The 21,001-nt window shown below is 40.3% G+C and overlaps 1 protein-coding gene across 2 annotated transcripts in view; it reads right to left on the reverse strand.

Moving 5' to 3' along the window:
- asic2 (acid-sensing (proton-gated) ion channel 2) overlaps window positions 1-21,001 on the reverse strand; it is a 386,638-nt gene that overhangs the window by 114,862 nt on the left and 250,775 nt on the right. Inside the window, exon 1 of one of the 2 annotated variants that reach the window (XM_028599293.1) lies at window positions 2,500-3,117. The exons of the other annotated variant lie outside the window; for it this stretch is intronic. Within the exon in view, the coding sequence (XP_028455094.1) occupies window positions 2,500-3,117 (618 nt within the window). Of the gene's footprint in view, window positions 1-2,499; window positions 3,118-21,001 lie in introns of those variants that run through there. 2 annotated transcript variants of the gene reach the window in all.

Here is a 21,001-nt window from a genome sequence, read left to right on the forward strand (position 1 = left end):
TTTGGATTTTCAATGTTGGGAAATCCACTGCATTATATGCTGGACATTCAAGAGGATAAATGTGTTCCTTAAAATGGTAAATGGTTCTGTTATGTGCAATTCCACGACATGAAGTGAACAAGCCAACAGGCAAAAGGAGGATAGTAGACGACACAGGAAACAGGAATTCCATAATGAATTTATGAATACAATTGTGTGTCATTAAAATGGGATTTTCTTTGGATCATGTTATACACATCACCATTTAAGACGCTTCCAGTCTGACATTAAAGTGAGAGCGGCGAATTTACCATAAGACAAAAAGAAACAGTGTAATTCTCAAAGCATCCACAAAGAGTGACAAACACGCTGAACTGCCATGCTGAAAAACAAAGTCTTGGTTATATGCATACATTTGCAGCAAAATTGGCCCAGTTTCAATTTACAAAGATCAGTGCTAATAGCCACACACAGTTACAGTGACATTATTAGCATCTTCAGAGAGTTGGTGGTAATGAAGTGCATTTATAAGAGATGTCCTTTGCTTCAAATCATGCCATCTTCTTTTACAGTCCAAAGGTGTGCAAAAACACCAACAGCACCAAAGATGTCAAGTAACGAAGTACAAATACTTTGTTACCTTACTTAAGTAGAAATTTTGGGTATCTATACTTTACTGGAGTAATTATTTTACAGCAGACTTTTGCAAGGAGGTTGGTAGCCAGGAAGACCAGCCAACCCTTCTACATCCCTTTCAAAATGGTTGGATGCAAAAACAAGTCCTTTCGAATGCGCTGCAAGCTCTGCACACCCAAGTACCACGAGCTAATTGTTTCCAAAACTCGCCGTCTAATTTGAAAAAGCATATTGATATTATTTGTTTTCCTTACATTACTTTTACTTTTATACTTTAAGTAGTTTTGAAACCAGTACTTTTACACTTTTACTTGGGATATTAAATCTCTCTGTCACATTTCAATAACTTGAGAGAAGTTTTGAGGAATCCCTATGCACCTCCTCGGTCTGAACCTGTCGCTCGTGGTCTAATAATGTATTTCTTTTTCTCTCTGCTGTTGTTCTACCCACTGTGTAATTGGCACCAAGTCAAAATTTATACTTTGACGCATGGAAGCAATTGCAATCAGACGCAAAAAAAGTGCAAATTGCACACAAGCAGAAATGAGGAGCGGGCTAGGGTCTTTCTAACTCCACAGCCCCAGAATTCTTTTTTTTTCAAACTTGCAGTCTCTTTACTCTCCACCAAGCTGCCAAGTGATGTCACCTTAGGCAATTGATCAGACATTGCGCAGCTCGTTTTGGAGCCAAAATAGAGTCAACAACTTTTTCACCAAGTACTTCCCACACCTGTAAACAGACTTTGATGTATAAAATTGGAAGAGTTCACCTTTAAATACTTGACTGCAAACAAGGCCAGCGTTGTTCTCCTCATCACGCCCATTATATGAATGCATTATGTCTTGATCAACTGTGCGTGGGTTAGCAATTTGAATAAATTACGAGAAAGGCGGAATCTGTCACTAACAATAGAGAGAACGACTAACATTGGAAATACAATTAATGGCAATTGCTGAAGAGGTTGTGGCTATAAATAGTATCAAAACTAGGCTTTGATGAAAATCTTGATAATTATAACTTTATAAGTATGAAAAGAGAGGGCAACAAACTCCACATCAGCACAATACACTTTTAACAAGTGACACACCAACCACCATGCACACAGGTTTATCTGCCATGTTTCATTTCTGCTTCAGTCAGTCACCGACTCCAGGCCACAGTACAAAGATAAAAAAGAACAAAAATGAAATGATAAAAAAGCAAAGTTTCAAAGACAGTTTGAGCTACTGCATTACCGCAGAGAAAACATCTGCCATGGTTCAGTCGAACCAAGGGAGTGTACAAGGAAGAGTGGGCACACAAATCCCCAAACCCACACCCACCCACACAGAAAAGAAGATAGATATGAGACAGTTAGGGCCTTTGGGGGGCTGCACAGTTCTGTAAAAGAACATTTTTGATATGGAGTGTTTGTAGCTATGCCTAGCCACAAAGTCATACATAACCCAGTTCATCCATATTATTACATGGCCACGGCTACTGTTCATGCAAAATTCCGTAGTTTTTTACCCTGCAAAACCTCAGTGTTTTAGTTATCTTTGTTGCACAATTCTTTATTTAACAAGAGCTCTGGTGGTGATTTAATAATTGCCCTGTGCAGTAACACATTTGCTAATCGGTCAGCTATAACAGGAAGTAACGACAGCCTGTGTTTCTTTACAAGTGTTTTTACAGCCTTATAACTTTAAGCCATTAAAGCATGTCGACCCGAGAGAATTCCAACCTAAATGATAATGCATTTGTAACTTTTACACTGCGGCTTATATTTAATCTGGGATAATTGACAGTAATGACAACATGTAAGGAGATAAAAGCACAAGAGGGGTGTTTCTAATGCTGACAGAGTTGGCATCAAGCTTCCAGAAAACAGAAAATTTGACTTACAGAAGAGAAGTTGTGAGCGCCGCATGGCTCTCCTCTGTATTTGCACGAGAGGAGCATGTCATCCAGTTGGTGGCTCAGTCGGTCCATAAACTCTAGGTTGGTTCCCTCAAAGTTTCTGGGTGGCAGAAAGAGCCTGAAGTCCGACAGCTTCCTGAACCAGGCCCGACGATCCTCTTGAAGCAAGTCCAGAACCATGGGCCTCACTGTTCGGTTAGCCAGCAGCAGGCCCAGCCAGTGGCCGGCGAAATACAGGTCGCTCTTGGTGAGCTTGTAAAGGCGGATAGGGTTGTTGTTGCAGATAGTGACTGTGGGGAAGGCCAGTTCTCTGGCCCACTCTGTGTGGACTCGTGTGTGTGTGGGGAAGGAAAGCCAGTGCAGTAGGCGGTTGGAGGACCAGGATAAAAGCAGCCCCAGGGAGGTGCAGAGGGCCAGTAGCCAGAAGGCCCTGCGGCCCACAGAGCCACCAGGGACGCAAACCTGCCTCAGGCCGTGCAGGCGTGTCCTTGATAGCAAAGTTGAAGTGATCCGTGCCAGAGTTGGCTTCTTAGGATGCCGCTGACGACCCTTTCTGATCATAGCCGGGGATCCCCGCCGGAGACAGCGCCCCTCCAGGGCCATAGCTGCCCACAGCGCTCCTACAGCCACGGGAAAGGCTTCATATCCAAGCCAGGCCTCAGGGGCTGGGGCCCACATGTAGCTCCAGGATAAATCCACTACTGTAATCCACACCTGGATATGTGTTTGAAATAATACTAATGGTCCACTCAGTCTTAATTGTAAATATACTATATGCAGATGTAGTACCCACAAGTACCCACAAGGAATTCAGTGTGTTTTGAAGTTGTCCTTCCTCTCCTGGTGGAGCTCTGATGAACTCAGCATCAGCTACTTGTTGGTCATCTATCCTGGTCTCTGGATCGGAGAGTGCTCCAATCATCCAACTCAAAAACAGCTAGGCAAATGTGCTCCAAGCAAGGTGTCTTCTACACGAGTGACTCCAGTGCCCACCGCAGTTAGTGTGACAGTGAATAAGAGAGGATGAGACAGAGAGAGTGAAGGCAAGAGGAAGAGGGAGGGGAAGAGAGAGGGAGAGAGGAGGATAGAATACAAAACACCAAGGGCTAAGCAGAGAGGACAAAAACACAAATGAAAGAAGAGAAGGTAATTAAAATAATGAGACGGCAGCGGAGGGAATCGGTTGGTGTGGTGCAGTCTGTTAGAGGAGAGCTTGCCTTGTTCCAGTGCTGTGGTTTCTCTTCTTTTGAGTCACGCGTGTGTGTTTTTTGGCTTCGCTAGCTTGCAGAGGCGTTTCCGGAGCCAGAGGCAGCAATCAGTTCCTTGCCACTGTTTAGTAGCCTACAAGCTTTAATTGAATTCACAAAAGTCTCCCATGTTCATTTCATTTCTGTCCCACTTTGCGGTCTCACTTTTGATGCCTAGACTTCCTTGTGATGTTACTTGTCTGTTTCTTGTCTCTCACCCAACTTGGCTTTAACCAGTGTCATTAGGTCCTGCGGGTAACCACGGGGTAGCTTCATCTTGTAGCGACCCGCTTCTCAGCACCACAGTCACAGTGAGAAACATGCTACAACACACTTTCACATGGAGAAGGAGGCACTCATGCGCATTCACGGACACACACTCACAGCGGTTTCCTGCGGGAAACCAGACTAGAGATAATATGTTCTGTCACACTCTGATCTCAACATCTCTCCCCCTTTTCCCTGTCTCCCTATACTCTCTCTTCTTCTTCCTTCCTAGTTTTTTCTCCCCAACTCAAAGAATCAGAGAATCTCAATATGCCTCTCATGTCTCCGCTCCTCCTTCTAAAAATACTCTCCCCACATCAAATCCATCAACTGCCCTCACGCTCCCCCTCCTCCTCTGCTTCGCTCTCGTGTCCAGCCCTGTAAGCTCGACCTCCTGTCAGGCTCCCGCTTCTCCTCCTCTTCTTCTTCTTTTCCACTTTGTGCACGCACTCCCTCACTTCTCTCCACCGTCACCGAAGGCTTCTCTGTGCACTTTTCTCCCTCTGTGTCCTTGTCAGCTTCATCCAGCTTGCTTCCTCTCCCTTCTCCGAATGACTTCTATCCCCTCAGTGATCTCTCCTCCCTCTCTCGCGGTTTGCTCTTCTTCTTTGCGCTGGTTTTCAGGCAGCTTGTCCTCCCGTTGCACCTCTCCTCCTCCTCCTCCTGCGCCACAGCTCTGTCCACGCAGCCGGTGAGCCCGTCACTGATGAGAGTGCCTGTCTCTCTCTGTGCTAACTGGCGCTGTCCTTCGCCCCCCTCTGTTTGTCTGCTGCTGCTGCTGCTGAGCCACACAGCTACAGTGCAATGAAATAGGTACTGCTGTGTGCATGAATGTAAAGGTTTGTGTGCAGCAGAGGAGAACAGCTCCACATGAGCTCTCCACTAGTTCCAGCTAATTTTGATTGCTTTTTACTGTAATGGAAGTTTGAAATTTGTTTGGTAACACAGTGTATGTGAATAAAGGTTTCTTCTTTTGTTTTTGTAGGAAAGTATATATTTATAGTCTTTGTCCTTTGAATAGTTTTTCTTGCTAGTTTTTCGTGTGGGGGTATTAGTCAACAAAACCTCAAGACATTTTTGTTTTTGTCAGTGAAAGTCTTAATTTACTTCTAGGTGCCACTTGTCTTCTGCGTATTTTGAGGCTTGTTGCCATTTTATGTGTACAGTTACCATGGTTACAGTTGTTCTTGTCTATTGCGAGATTAGGATTTATTTTGTAATACACTTTGTTGTAGTTTGTGTTTCTGTTCAATCTCCTTTTAGTTGATCAGAAAGGGCACTCAACAAAACTACATTAGCACTGCACGTATGCAAATGTTGGGTAAATGAAGCATAGCGAAAGTTCAATCAGGAAGACTCCCTTTACACTCATTCATTCTTCCCCGTATCTGCCTCTCTCTCCGCAGCTTCTATTCTGTGGGCGTTTACTCTACGTAGTCCAACCAGATTTTGCCACTCTCTCCTACCCAATAATATCGAACTTTAAAATCCCTTCTCCTCTCTGCTGCTGTCGGTTTTCATTTCAGTACGATCTGATGCGACCCTCCTCCACGGCTACACCTCTAGTCTTCATCATATCAGCACCCAGTCCTGCTCCACATTCTATCGTCCAGATCTTCAGCCAACTCTCTTCACCACCACCATCAGTGTCTAGACCCCGGGAGAAATATCCTGATCTAAACACGGGATCACTACCCCTCTAAATATAGCCTACTACGTCATGATGGGGTCTAATCACCAAAGACTTTTTTTTTATCATGTACTTGTAATAAAATTGATTGTTCATTCTAAATTAAGTCTCTCCTGATAGGAATAACAAATTAGAAAGAAACCTTTTTATACCTTTTATTTTACATATGATACATTGATCTACTTTGTCATCTTTGACTAGAGCTCGATCAATAAATTAGTGAGGCCGTTATTAGCAACAGTGTTGCCATTACATAGTTTACCCACTGGGGAGAGATGAAAAATGTCCCAGATGATAAATAATGTTGGTCACAATATATGGGATATGGCAGGTGGAGGAACCTTAAGATCTGGGGTGGGTGCTAACACCACACCAAAATTGGAAAACTTGGCTTAGTCCTTGAAACTGACAAGAAAGCCCTTACATTATTTATTTACTTGAGACCCTTAAGTTAATTTGAGATAAGCCTTTTTTTATGGATTTTTTTTAATGTATATATATATATATATATATATATATATATATATATATAAAAAAAAAAAAAAAAAAAAATATATATATATATATATATATATATATATATATATATATATATATAACCTTTATATTCTCAATAAAGGTTCCTAGGTTTTGTTGTTTTTATGCGGAGCCACTTTTAGTCGTGCAACAGAAAACTCTGATTGGACAAATAGTCTAGCTAGCTGTCTGGATTTACCCTGCAGAGATCTGAGGAGCAGTTAACCATAGATGTCTTCTTAATTTATGTAACATTACATCAAAACGTTAGTCACTGTTATGCACCTTAAAAGAAAAACAACTGTAAATTAAGACGACATCTGTGTTGCACCGGCAATCTTTTTACTCTACACCAGGGGTCACCAACCTTTTTGACACTGAGAGCTACTTTATGGGTATTGAGTCATACGAAGGGCTACCAGTTTGATACACTCTTCTGAAATAACAAATTTGCTCAGTTTGCTTTTAGTTATATATGATTATTAATGATTAATGATACTCATTTATGTGAAGACACTGGTCATGTTAATGATTTCTCACAATAATTATCAACAATGACTTAACAAGGTGGGTAACCGATAATATCAATATTCAACTTTCATTTTTAGAACAGGCCTGAGGGCTACTCATGTGGTCCTTGGGGGCTACCTGGTGCCCGCGGGCACCGCGTTGGTGACCCCTGCTCTACACTGTCTTGTCATGCCCTGGTTGCACCAGATTGCTGCGGTTTGCAGAAGAACTCCCTCTTTTCTACTTGAGCAGTTAATCATAGTCCTCATGAATTGACTAGAGTTTAAAATTCTAACACAAATAAAGCGCAAGGTGACAGACATCCGGCCGAAATGAAAGACATACGGCGAAATTTCCGGATGGCACCTAAACAATCCCGGAAGTGGAACATCGTGGATATAGACTAACTCCCAGCTAACTTCACGGAAAACAATGATGGCAGAACAGCATCACCAGTTTTAACTGAATAATAATATAATAATATCCAGCTCAGCTTAAAACACCGGATCTGCAGCACATTAACACGTCGATCACTAAAGAGCCTGTTTTATAACCAGTAGGCTACCACTGTCCTGCTTTTATTACAGACATGTGAACTCACCACAGACAGTTGCCTTGTGCATGGACTCACGGCGCTGCAATGCTGAGAGTGAATAGAGGAAACACGGGAATGGTTATTTTAAACGAAGAGGAAACACTGATGTACGAAATTGCCAATTAGATCAATTGACCAGTTAATCAAAGGTTTACTTTAACCCCTGCGTATATAAGAATAAGCAACTACACTGGAATAACTGAAGATTCCGCACTCTAGCTTTAACAATATTGTTTAACGTTTGGTTTTCTTAAATTGTGCACACAAATTCATATTATGGATCCATTTTTACTCATGTGAGAGCAAATTAAAAACAGAAAGACCAAACCTCTACTGTGAGACTATGTTGTTCTAACTTTCAGGGATTTACTATTTTTCCAAGAGAAGGATGTACAGAAATCACATAAAATAATAATTAAAAGTACCTTTAAATTAAAAAAACGTAGGGAAACAGGAAGATTACAGAAAGGAAAGTAGGCAAAGAAAAATAACCACCACCAATAAGTTTATTGTTACAATTGCTCATATTTTATCTTCCATGCAACTTGAATTAGAGCAGTATGTCAGTCTTCCAACATGTCCTTTGTGTAAACACATCAAACAGCATACATCAACTCAGCAGTCTGTGCAAGGACGTTATCTGCTTACCTGGTTTCTTATTCCAAGCCACTTTTTGTACCATTTTCCACTCCTTTAATGGTGAAGCTTTAGTTCATACTTGGTCTGCCGATGAACCATCTCTGTCCAACACAGTCAAGTTAAATAGGCTTCATCAATACAAGTAAACAGGCCTTTGAGCCAACTCGTCTTAGGCTCTTGTTCACTCGATGTTTTAATGCATTGTTTAATAAGATTCAAAAGTTTACTTGTCAGCATTCATCAGCGTTCTTCTGCTAATTACAGTGGAGAGCGTTTTCTCCCTGGGTACTGAAGAAGGGCATTTTTTTATTTTATTTTCCTTTTTTTAATGTCTTGTTGTAACCCCGCTATGCTGCTCTGAGGAACAATTAAGCAGGAAAAAGAAATCAAAACAGAATATAGCTACTTCTTGATATTTTGTCTGCAATGTGCGGCAGCTCGGAATCATTATAACTGTAGATCATTTTTGCCATGCATTGTAGAGGCTAACCAAATTATTACAAGACAGCTTTGTACACAACAAGGCAAAATATCAAATTTGCTGCAAGATCAACCAAGTGTGTGGGTTTGATATCATTTTGATCTTGAGCACAAGTTGCTTTTCATTGTATGGTCGGATGTTTGGCAACACGACTGTAATCTCTTTTTCTGAATATGTAATGAAAAGCCATTTTTAACTCAAGAGCTACAAAGCCCAAAAAAGAGCCCAAAGGAACCTTTCACACTGACAAAAGAAATTAACGTAGAGACTCAAAAAGGCATGTGCACACACAGGTACATTATGCGCACACAAATTTTTTTTTCCCAAACAGCAGAATGAGGACTATGAAAATGTAAAACACATCCATGTAAAATGAATAACCGGTCCAAATACAAAGAACAGGAACAGGGTATTGAAATGTCAAATGCATGCGAGCACACTTATTTTCTCTAACACCTCACATACACACGCACATACACACACGCACACACACACACACACACACACACACACACACACACACACACACACACACACACACACACACACACACACACACACACACACACACACACACACACACACACACACACACACACACACACACACACACACACATCCTACAGCTAGAGTCAGAGGCAGCCTTCCAAAGCCTGTATCCACAGGCTGAATAATTAGCTTTGAGCCATAAAGAGTTTCATAGAGGATTTCTCAGACCAACTATGCAGTCAGTGTAAAGAACAGCTCAAAGGCTCAAGATATCCAATTTGCAATTCTAAAACATAAGGGAAATCACTGATTAATTAGGGATATAGCCAACCCAAGCGTCAGATCCAATTACACAGCACTCTATGGCTGTGATGCCATGGCATGCATTTCCCATAAATATATTCCAGTACGTTGTCAACAACATTGTCTCAGATCAAAGAACACAGTAGTAAACTGGTCGGGAAAGAGTGGCCTATAAACCACGATTAAACATTCATAGATCAATGAGGCCGAGAATGTTTCTGACAATACCGGATGAAAATTGCGTAATAGCTCAACAATGGCTGTGCAACACCAGAGTGTGGCACGAAGGAAGGTTAACAGTTGTACATTATTCATGGTGGCCTTGTCTGTGAAGACACAGGTGTGGCCCTGACACTGGCAAGTAGATTAAACATGAGGGAGGTGAATAAAAACAGTGTACCTTGAGGCGGGCTGCCATTCATCAAAACTCGAGTTTGATTTAAAATGACTGTGATGACATGCAAAGCAATCAATTGCTTTTTTATCGTTTATTAGTTTTCTAATCTGACTGCAGTAACAGAAGAAAAACTGGAAGGGTAGCATCACCTTCCGCTTTCTCCCTAAACTCATTGGTTTTTAAATGAACAGAAAGGATACATCCCGGGGTAGCCCCTGATTGAGCCAAGAGATTGACCCTCTTGTGACCGCCGCTTATTTAATCGTCATTACATCTAATAGTTATTGTCAGGGTTCGTAGAATAATCTAGAAATGGCTTCCTTTGTGATGAAGCAGAGGAGGTTTTGCTGGGGCCTATCTATCATCTTTGAGCCGCTGTCAGTGATGATTACATACTGAGGTGGCTGCATGTGTCTGAATAAGCACCCTGGTCACGTAGACATTAAAAAAGTCACAATCTTACCAATCTTACTATGTCCCACCAAAACACATTGTGTGTATCACTGTGGTCCAACAAACATCTTGAATGCATGTCCCTTTGCATAAAACATTTGTTACGACAATTTTATGAGTTTATTTTAAAACCTGCATTGTTTGCGTCTTACCCAGCAGTAGCATTGTTGACCAAAGGAATAGCACTCAAAAATGTTGTCAAAAGCTCCAACCACTAGTAAAAAAAACTCCATATGGTACCTTTAAAACAGAATTGATTTTCTGGGCCACTTGGGTGTAGCCTTGTAAGACTGTCCTGATCTCGCAAGCTCCGGTTTTCTACCCGCAGATCAGTCCGGCATCTTGAGATAGAGAAACTTTGGAGCCGTTCGCCAAACGACAACCAATCAGCGTTGGTTTTGAGGCGGGTTTAGGTGTGACCCAACGAGAAGCGACTGTTAGTCTAAACAACATGGCAGCTTCCACGGATGAGATGAGCGTAGCTATCGCGCAAGTTTTATCCAAATTAGAAAGTATTCCTTCATTGAAAGAAGAGCAAAACACGGCACTGGAGGCTTTTCTCTGAGGAAAAGATGGTTTTGCTCCTCTCCTGACTGGTTTCGGCAAGAGTTTGATCTGATTGGTTGAGTTGGCCCATCTATCACCAACATAGCTGGTGATAGACAGATGGTTTATCCAATCAGCTAACCAGTATTTTCGCCCCTTCCCAAAAGTTCTCCAATGGAAAGTTCCCAGATGGATATGCTGAGCAAATGCAAAGCAATCCATCTGGCGGAGTCAGGTTAACTTGGGTGTAGCGGAATAGGGTGAATATACAAAACTGACATACTTTCACCCTACGGTAGTAGCTCAGTGTGTAGGGACTTGGTATTGGGACTGAAGGATGGCAGGTTCAAGTCCAGCACGGAGTAGGAATGGAGTGTGGACTGGTAACTAGAGAGGTGCTGGTTGACGTCCTGGGTACTGCCAGTGCCGCTTTAGCACCTGACTATGGCAGCTCCATCACTCCGACATCTTTCCACAACAATAATGCATGTCTATACATAGAGGTGTGAATGTTCACTGATCTCCCAATTTGATTACGATTATCATGTCAGCGATTCAATTCGATTTTCATATCTTGATGCATCATGATGCGTCAAATACATTTTTCTATTAAAGCCATGTAGGATATTTAATTCATAGCTTTTCAAGCTTCAAAAACAAAACATTCTGCAGTGCTCTAATACTAAATAAATTGGATTAATAAAACTACAGCACTGAGCACATGGCAGTTCCTGAATGTGCAAAACATAACAGAATATGTAAACAGAAATGTTGTTAAGCCTACATTAAATTGTAAACAGAAATAATCGATTATGAGCCTGCCAATTATCGATGCAGCATCGTCCATGTCCACGATTCGATGCATCGATTTGTTTAATTTCAACACCTCTATCTATACAGTAGGTAATTTGTAATGTTTTTCATAGTCTGACTCATACACACAGACACACAGACACACAGACACACAGACACACACACACACACACACACACAAACAAACACACACAAACAAACACAAACACACACACACAGGTCGATAGACAGGCAGACAGACAGATTGTATGGTGAAAGTATGTCAGTTTTGTGTATTTACCCTGTTCTGCCAAACCCAAGTGGCCCAGAATATGAATGCTGCTGATAGTCACTCTGTCTGATACTTTTTTATCCACTTGGGGAAATTGTAGCTGACCTCAGCAGCTCTACTTGCAGGGTAATCGCTTGAGACTACTAAGGAAAAACTAATGAAACATCATCAGAATCTTTACCTTTCAAGCCCAAAATTATCGTCTTTTTTCTCAAGAATTACAGTGAAATAACTGAGGATTAGCAGCTGATAGCATCTAATGAATAGTAGATTCACTTCATTTTCAGCTAAATCAATATACTGTAGGTAAAGGTAAATTGCGCTTGAGTAAATATAATATAATTAAGTTAAAGTACTGATGGACCATTTTAGCTGCACTTGACATTTAAGGTGAGGCACTTGACACACAGCTGCCTCAGCGTATTGATAAGCAGCTCATGGATCAGTCTCCTAATGATCCTTCCCCCACTTTCCCCTGCCTCACCCCTTTTGGGATTCACTGATAAAAAGGAAGCTCTGGTTAACGCTGGCATTTAATTCACCCCTGGGCCACTGGCATGTCATCTGCCTGCCTCCGCCCAAACGCATTCTGTGACACCAACCTTGCTGATAACGAAGACGACAAAAAGAGAAGACAGCTTTTTCTTGCCCGGGCTGACAAGACTGATAAGGCCAGCGAGGTCACACAAGTTTGTCCCCCAATCTCCCTTCATAGGGATATCTCTAACAAGCTAAGATCAGAGATTGAGGAACTGAATGTGAGGTTAATGAATGCCACTAAGCTGCACTGCCGTATCTCACACATCACATTAATCACAGCCACTCAAATCAACACCCACTTCCTATTTCTGTTTCTATAAGAAATATAATTAAAAAAATGCACTCAACTAAATCTGCAGATGTATCAAATTTAATACCAATTCCTCGTCAGTTTTGTTTAATAATTATATCCAGTGCAAGCAGCAAAGATCAGTTCTCAGATCGTTACACTGGCTTCCTGTTTGTCAAAGAGGCAACTTTAAAATTGTACTGTTGGTCAATGGCCAAAAAACATTTCTTATCTGCTGCTCCGTTATGAACCATCCACATCTTCGGGACAGGTCTGCTTGTTGTCCCCAGAATTAAAACTAAACACAAAGAAGCAGCATTCAATTTATAAGCACCAAATATCTGGAACTAACTCCGAGAAATAAAGTCTGCTCCAGCTCTCTCTGTTCTTTCAAATGAGGGCATAAGAACTCTTATGTTTGACTTTTGTAATGGGAAAATTACATTTAAGCACAATTCCTTATATTTTTATGTTTAATTCGTACTTTACTTCTCTCACAAATGCTGAAAAAGTTTATCTCATTTCCCACATGCAGATTTTGATTCTAACTTTGTGAGACACCCAGTCTGGAACATTATGTGAGCACTGTTAGCCTGAACCGATAAAGGTACAAGGTCACCCTAAAACTATCTCTAGTTTTCCCATGCCAGTTAAGATGTAACGGGGGGGTGAAAGTCATACAGGGAGGAGGAGGTGAGATGACTCCAAGATGTCTCTTGTATTTCTCTGATTGTCTTTACGTGTATCAGATTGCCTGTCAAAATTGTAGCGTCATACTAAGCCAAGTGCGTGTGTGTTGTCACTCTGAAGATGCATAAAAGCCTGTGTTTCTGTTCACTCATTTGAGAAACTGACTCCACACTGGGCTGCGGCCTTTTGTGAAATCATGTTGCTCCTATTTGCAAATATATATATATATATATATATATGTTTTTAATAAAATACAAAAACCCAACTTGGTTCTAGTCTCAGACTGTCTTATTTGTTTCAATTTACGAAACTCTGAAAACTCTTCCCCCTGCTGCAAAGGAAACTTCCACTACACTGTGGACTTTACTAAGTTAAATTTGGGACTATTTATTCCAATCTTGTGCTGCCTTTTAGCTGAACTGTAATGTGTTTTCTTTTTAATCTTCTAATTCAACTTTGTTATCCTTTTAAATCCTATATATGTTATGGGTTTTGCCGTTGTTTTGTGTTTTGTTTTATTATTTGCTCTGTTTTTGTTATGGGTTGGGCATTTTGGTTCTGTGTGGTCTTTGGTTCTGTATGGTTGGTAATCCGTTTTTCTGTTTTGTATTTTTGCCTTGTTTCCTGTTTTATTTTGACAGTCTTGTTTTCTGTCTTGTCTTGTCTTGTTTTACTTCCTGTGTTTTCCTGCCCTTGTGATTGCCCTAATGTGTTTCACCTGTTTCCCAGCCTTGTGTCACCTGTGTTGTGTTTCCTCGTTAGTCTGTGTATTTAGTCTTTGTGTTTCCCCTTGTCATTTGTCAGATCATTTTGTGTGTTTGCGTGTCAGTTTGTCGACAGTGTTCAGTCGACAGTCTTCTCATCTGTGAGTTTTTGGGCAGTAGTTTCTGTTTCTGGATTTCATTTGTTTTTTATGTTCAGTTCTTTTGTTGCTTCACTTTGGACATTAATTTTTGCCTGCTTCTTTTGACTCTTTTTTTGTTTGTTTTGCTTGCTGGATTTTGGAACCCTTTGGTTGTATAGACTCTTTGTTTAAATAAATCCTCGAGCTCTAACCTGCTGCCTGCCTACCTGCCTTTTCTCTGCATTTTGGGTCCACCATTCCCCCCGCACATAACAATATATGTGTGTCTTTTCATATAGCCTTTTTATATTGGCTTATACTTTTTAATATTTTATATACCTTTTTATGGCATACATTGAACACTTTGAATTGCCTTGTTGTTGAAAGGTGTGGAAATATTGCAGTGTCAGCAGTTGCAACTTTGTGCGACTGCCGAAGGGAAGGCAAACTTATTTGTATAGCACACAACAAACCTAAATCTGATATTGATAGGTTTTTAATACATATGTGATTTAACTTTCATCTCTGTGTTCAGACAACACAAAAAAAAACAACACAGCAAAACAATTAAATCAATAAAACTTGGCTCACTGATATGAGTCTGGTCACAGTGATATCACACTTCAGCTGCTGCGTCATTTCTGTTTCAGTTGAATTAACTCTCCTTGCAAAATTTAACAAGATTATGGTATTTACGATAAAATGTTTTGTTTTCTTGTTTTTGCTTGTTATTGTGTCTAACCAAGTCTTGCTCGCAGAGAAGTGTCGTTCTGAAACGCAAGGTTAAAAAAAAAAAAAAAAACTATTTCTCTGTAGGGTCCTTTCATAATGTAGTTAGACACTTATAACAATCTGAACCAGTCAGTGGCAAAAACAAGCACTTTTAGTGGATGTAAATTGATGGTACATAATTGTCCCATAGTTGACCTTCAAAGGTAGTACGATTAAGCAGATGACTTTAAATAATGATTAAAGGTCCTGCACTGATTAGGGCTGGTGCAACAAATTCGGGAAGTTGAATATAATTTGAATATTTAAAAAAAAAAATCAATAACAATCAAATGTTGAAATTACTATTCAATGTGTAGTTTTTCATAAATGTGTTGGCTAACATTAGCGAATCTCGTCCTCGCCTTAAAACCCTGTTCCTCTGCTTCCCCTTAGTGATCTTAATGGCATTTATGAGTTTCCACCACCCCAGAAAATAAACAACCAATCCGAGCAGAAGAGTCTGTAACGCAGTGTCAATGGGAGCTTGTGAACTTCGATCAAACTGTCAAACTAAGCAGCACTGATCAATCTCATTTTGTTCAGCTAAACAGTGCACTAAAATATGTTTCTGAAAACATATAGCTGGACTTTGTACCGTGAAAAATCACCACTGAAGGCTTTTAAACCAAAAACTACACAACCAGACATTGTAGAGAAATAAACATTAGCAGCTAAGATTATAGGTTTCCCTGGTGTTAGCATGTAGCTACTTGTAGTTAGTAGCGGATTGTAATGGAATAAAGCAGAATTTTCTACCGTCAGAAATCGCAGATAAAAGCTTCAGAACCAAATACTACCCAAATCGGATATGTTTCAGCAGTAATGTGATTCAAAATCGGGGAGAAATTACATGGCAGCCAAGATTAAAGCTTTCCCTGATTTAGCATTTAGCTAGTCCTATGTAAACACAGCAGTTACTGTATAGCCTAAAAAAAATGCAATAGCCTGCCTGGAGCAATCATAGAAACCCGGCTCAACGTTATGGGACACCGAGCCAAGAGTAGAAAAAAACATTGAAAGCGGAGTGTTCGGAACATTGGAAAAGTTGAGGTTTTTGCTCATAGGAATTTCCTGAAATACATTTAGCTTATTCTTCAAAGCTCTGGACACGTTTAACATCAAAATCTGACATTGTAACATTATAGAAATGACAGAAAATACGGAAAAGCATAATAGGTTCCCTTTAAGCAACAGTTTCTCTTTTAAGGAAAAAGTATCAAAAAAAGCTAATTATGAAGACAGATATGCTGTAGGATATGCTTTTAGTTTTTTGATACTGCTATTTTATGGTTGACTGAGCATATGTTCATGCTGCTCCACTTTCCTTTTTAATCTGCTACCACCACCAGGGAGGAGTTGATTTGGATCAGCACCCCCACCTTGTTCACATTTGACAACAGGAAGCCTTTTAAAGTCCCAAGAGCAACTAATCATAACAAAAAGGTAGATGTGCTTCTAAAAGGCAAAAGCCTGGTGGGGACTATCAAGGCTGAATGAATCCTTTACTTAAAATATGTTTATAGTGTTTCTTTCAAATAAATGGCGGGTTGTTTATCCAGCTGGATTTCCATCCCTATGGTTATAACATCAGCTCTGGTTAAACTACTAATCTTCCCCAGCTGATGCTACCTAAACACTCCTTGACAGTTTGGCAGCAGCCCAGCCGCACTCTGCATACACACTCCTGCCCTTTACAGCTCCCCTCGGCCAGCCGCCATTTTTGCAACAAACTAAACTGTATGAGACTCATGAGAGTTCTTTATGTTTGCTGTTTAAATGGATAAACCATCATGCATTTGTATGAATGAATAAAAATGCAGATCACATTGAAAGTGATTGTCACTCATTCACTCCTCTTGCTTCCAAACATGCTGAAAGTTTTGGATGGGTTCCTCTGAAAAAACAAAATCTCACGAAGCATAAAACATTGAAACATTATTGACAGCTGAGAGGCAGAAGCAAAACAAAGAAATACAGTCACTGTCAGGTTATCAGGTTGTTAAAGGTTACGTGTTGGAAAATGTTATGTTAACTGGCATATGAGGTCTGTTTTTGGTACTTAAGCAACCACATTCTCCAAGAATAAGATATTGGATTATAGAGATGGTCTTGATGGTGAATCTAATCAAAATTGATTTGATCCTGGATGAATGTTTTGTTTTATTCTTTCTGACCTATAAGCACCTAACTTTTTTTGTGATGCGTAACTGTCAAAACAAGCGTGAAGTAAAGTAATTGTAAACTGTAAATCCTCTGGTTGCCAATATAAAAGAAAGAAAAAAAAAATTGTAAGTAATGTATTTTGATAATTTCATTGTTGAGGTTTTTGAGAATAAAATACAAAAACCTAGCAATTCCCAGCTTCTCAATCAGGATTAGTTATACCTTTTTGTATTTTGTGATAGTAAGCTAAATTGAATTGAGTTGTGGGCTTTTGGACAAAATAAGGAATTCTAAGACATCTCTTAAAAGACATTTCAAAGGCCAAACCAATAATCGAGAAAACCATCAGCAGATGAATCGCTGATGAAAATAACCTCTAGTTGCAGCCATAATTCACTTAAATAACCATTCATGCAATGATCTTCTACTCTTGTGTTGTGTCCATTGTTGTGTTTCTGGGTTTGAGCCACCCCAAACAATAATGCAGTACTGGTTTAATGTAAGTGTAGTGTAAAGGCTGGTAGAGTTGGTCTTTGACAACGGTCCCATGGCATGACAATTTCACTTTATGAGGTTTTTTTAACATTAATCTGCGTTCCCCCAGCCTGCCTATGGTCCCCTAGTGGCTAGAAATGGCGATAGGTGTAAACCGAGCCCTGGGTATCCTGCTCTGCCTTTGAGAAAATGAAAGCTCAGATGGGCCGATCTGGAATCTGCTCCTTATGAGGTCATAAGGAGCAAGGTTCCCTCCCCTTTCTCTGCTTTGCCCACCCAGAGAATTTGGCCCACCCATGAGAAAGAGAGACATCATGGCTTTTAAAGAAGCAAAGTGGCAGTTGGTCAAGGCCACACCCCCACCCTCCTTTATAAGGTCTGTCACTAATCTGGTAAACCAATCGCTGTCTAATCACTGTCAGCACAGAGAGCGAAAACACACTATCATAGTTGCAGACCGCGGACGAGCCCGGCAAGCTCGGCCATCCCACCTCCTCCTGTCTGAACCCGGCATAAGCCATAGCTAAATCTCCAATGTTTCTAGTTATCTAGACGCACACTGCTCTTTTACCTGTGAAGCTAGAATGTAGTCATTGAACGAGTTTCAACCAAGCGTGAGCAAGAGCACGGTGGGATCCAGAATTTCTCAATGAGGGAGAAAGGGTAGATGTGCTTCAAGCCCCTTTTCAGACTTTTATTTTACTTTTTACGTGGGTTAACCATGTTAAACAAAATACTGATCATAACAGAGTAGTTTTACATACTTTAAAATGTGTCTGGAGTGAGACTTTAAACAAGCCTCATAATTCCCACCATGTTCAAAGCTTCTTGTCAGACTGTGAATCGGTACTTATCAGCTAAATTCTATTTAGTGTAACAGTTGGTGAGGGGCAGCATGTCATTCCTGTTGACTCCGACGCCTGACTGCTCATGCCAGACCTCAGTCAACTGTTGAGTCATCTGAAGATTGTCAGGGAGGCCATTTTGTGGCGCTCCATCACTACATGGACGATTTTCAGTACACAGACTTGTAGGTTATTTCATTTCTGACTGAGATGAAATCATAAATTACAACCGCTGTTGTATGATGATTGCAGAATTTGAAGGCATTTTATTGCAACTTTTGCTTGTTAAATACAATCAGCATCTAGGTGCTAATGTGTCCCTATCTCTCTAAAGATACAGGACTTCCTACAGTTATGCTTCACATCTCTCTGTTGCAATCTCTTATTAAATCATTTGTGCAGAGGTTTCCAAGGTAACAGCAACTCCAGCTGGTCCGACATGCATGGGTGTGGCAGCAGTGGGACTAATGAGAAACCTCTACTCTTCAATGATTTACCTCTTTCTTTGTCTTTAATGAGAATCAAAGCCAATTAGATTTAAAATGAAGCTGTCCCGATCTACTTCCCAAATAATAAAAGAAAGAATAAAGAAAATATCGGCGAGGGAATGGAAAGCTTTAGAACCGAGACTGCCACAACAGTTCCAGCTAATGATGCTATTAGTGCTTCGGAGAAGCACAATCAATCAGAGAAGTGATTAGCATGAGCATGTACAGGGAGCCGGGCCATTAGTCAGATGTGCTGTGTGTAACCTTCAAAACTCCACTAAACCACTGTGCTTAGGCCTGCGCACTCAGAAAGCGTATAGTGATTTAAAAATCACAAATGCCCTTTATATATGTAAAACAGCATCAATTGATGTGTGTTCATGGCAGTTAATCTGGTGCAAGCAAGGTTCACCTTTTCCACCCACAGCTGTATGTAAAATGGATTAATTAGAGTCTCCACTGTCGGGTATGTATACATGCTTTGTGCTGTTAAAATAGTTCAGTCAGAGGATAAAACGATAAAACAGCAACACACTGAGCTGACGCTGAGCCAAGCCAGACGAGGGTGCTGAGGTGAAGCTAGTTAGAGAACACAGAGGGCAGTCGGGATGCTGTTATTAGGGTGATTTATTTCCAACTCAATATGTGGGTATTACACCTCCAAAATAACACAGTTTGTAACGAGCTGCCTCTTCAAGGGAAACATTATCTGGATTTAAAGTAAAGGCTCTAAAGGGAACAGAGTCAAGCAGATGTAGCAGAAGTGTTTGACATTTTGAAATCTGAGGTTAAATGTCAGTGAACACAACTAATTCATTTTGATCCGACGGGAAATTCCACATTTTATTATATGAAAAGGGATCATGACCCATTGATTACTGTATTGATTACATTATTAATACACTTTTAATGATGTAGGAATTATGAGACTCAGAGAGATGAAATGTGCCAAAGTCATTTGACCATTCAAGGAATCCTAAATGAATCCTTCTGCCATTCACATGTCTACTTTTTAGAGTCAAGGTGGATCCACTGAGAGACAAAACACAGATAGACAGAGAGAAGGAGAGAATTTGAAACTGGCATTGTATTTTATTCCCACATCAACCCTAGCGTACTAAAATAACTAAAAATTTAAGAGTGGCAGGTGGCAAACCCCTTGCCAAAGACTGAGAAAAAACATTCGAAAGAACAATTGCTAAGGGATGCTCATCTGACGATGACGTGTTGCTCAGTTTCTCACTCATCTGTCATTTTCCCTATCATTTTGTACCTCGACCAATTATTAATCGTGGTACTAGATTCTATCAGATCATAAAGCCCACTTTTCACAGGGCTTATTAACTGTAATCACTGAATTAGCACGCTTAATGTCTCACCTGACCACTGGATAATGTTCAATGTCATCAGTGTAACATTTAGATCTTACATTTGGTTGCTCCTTAATGTGAAACATTTCTCAAGTTTGTGCTGGAATGTATTCAAATTATTGACTTCAAATTCATTCAGCCTTTCAGAACTGAAGCAGCAATGTCACAGCTAGAGAAGAAGAATTGACTCCCAAAAAAACTAATTACTTCTGAAATTACAGCTTTAAGAAAGAGGAATATCATGGAACTTCTGTGTTTACCAAAATATAGTTTTGTCATTTTTATGATCTCACTTGGATGATTCACCCATTAAAATCAATGCCAGCAGTTAATACAAATCCCTGAATTCCTCGCTATTACAGCGTCAGTCCCATGTGATTGGGGTTTTTAGCGACATATAAATTACACTAAAAGTTATGATGATCCTTCGCCATTGTCCAGTGCTGTGAATTCAACAAACTAGCTGAGATTTTTTAGCAAAGAAATAATTTCCTTTCTCAAGCCATACCTTATTAACCAGGAGGTGGAATTTATCGCTGTCAATACCATCAATTACACTGACCTCATCAAGCCTGCACTTCTTATTTTGTACGACTTTGATCTTGAATTGAAAATTAATTTTGAAACTTGAACGTGAATAAAGTCACTATGGCCTGATGGTAAAGTTACAGTTGACAGTCAGGCAAGTCAACACTGTCCTTCAAACCCCACTAAAAAACGTAAGTGAATTTCTCCTCAAACCCCAGCCAGCGTCCATCTTTAAAGTAAAAGCATA

Source organism: Perca flavescens, chromosome 15 (assembly GCF_004354835.1).
Source record: "Perca flavescens isolate YP-PL-M2 chromosome 15, PFLA_1.0, whole genome shotgun sequence".
NCBI lineage: Eukaryota > Metazoa > Chordata > Actinopteri > Perciformes > Percidae > Perca > Perca flavescens.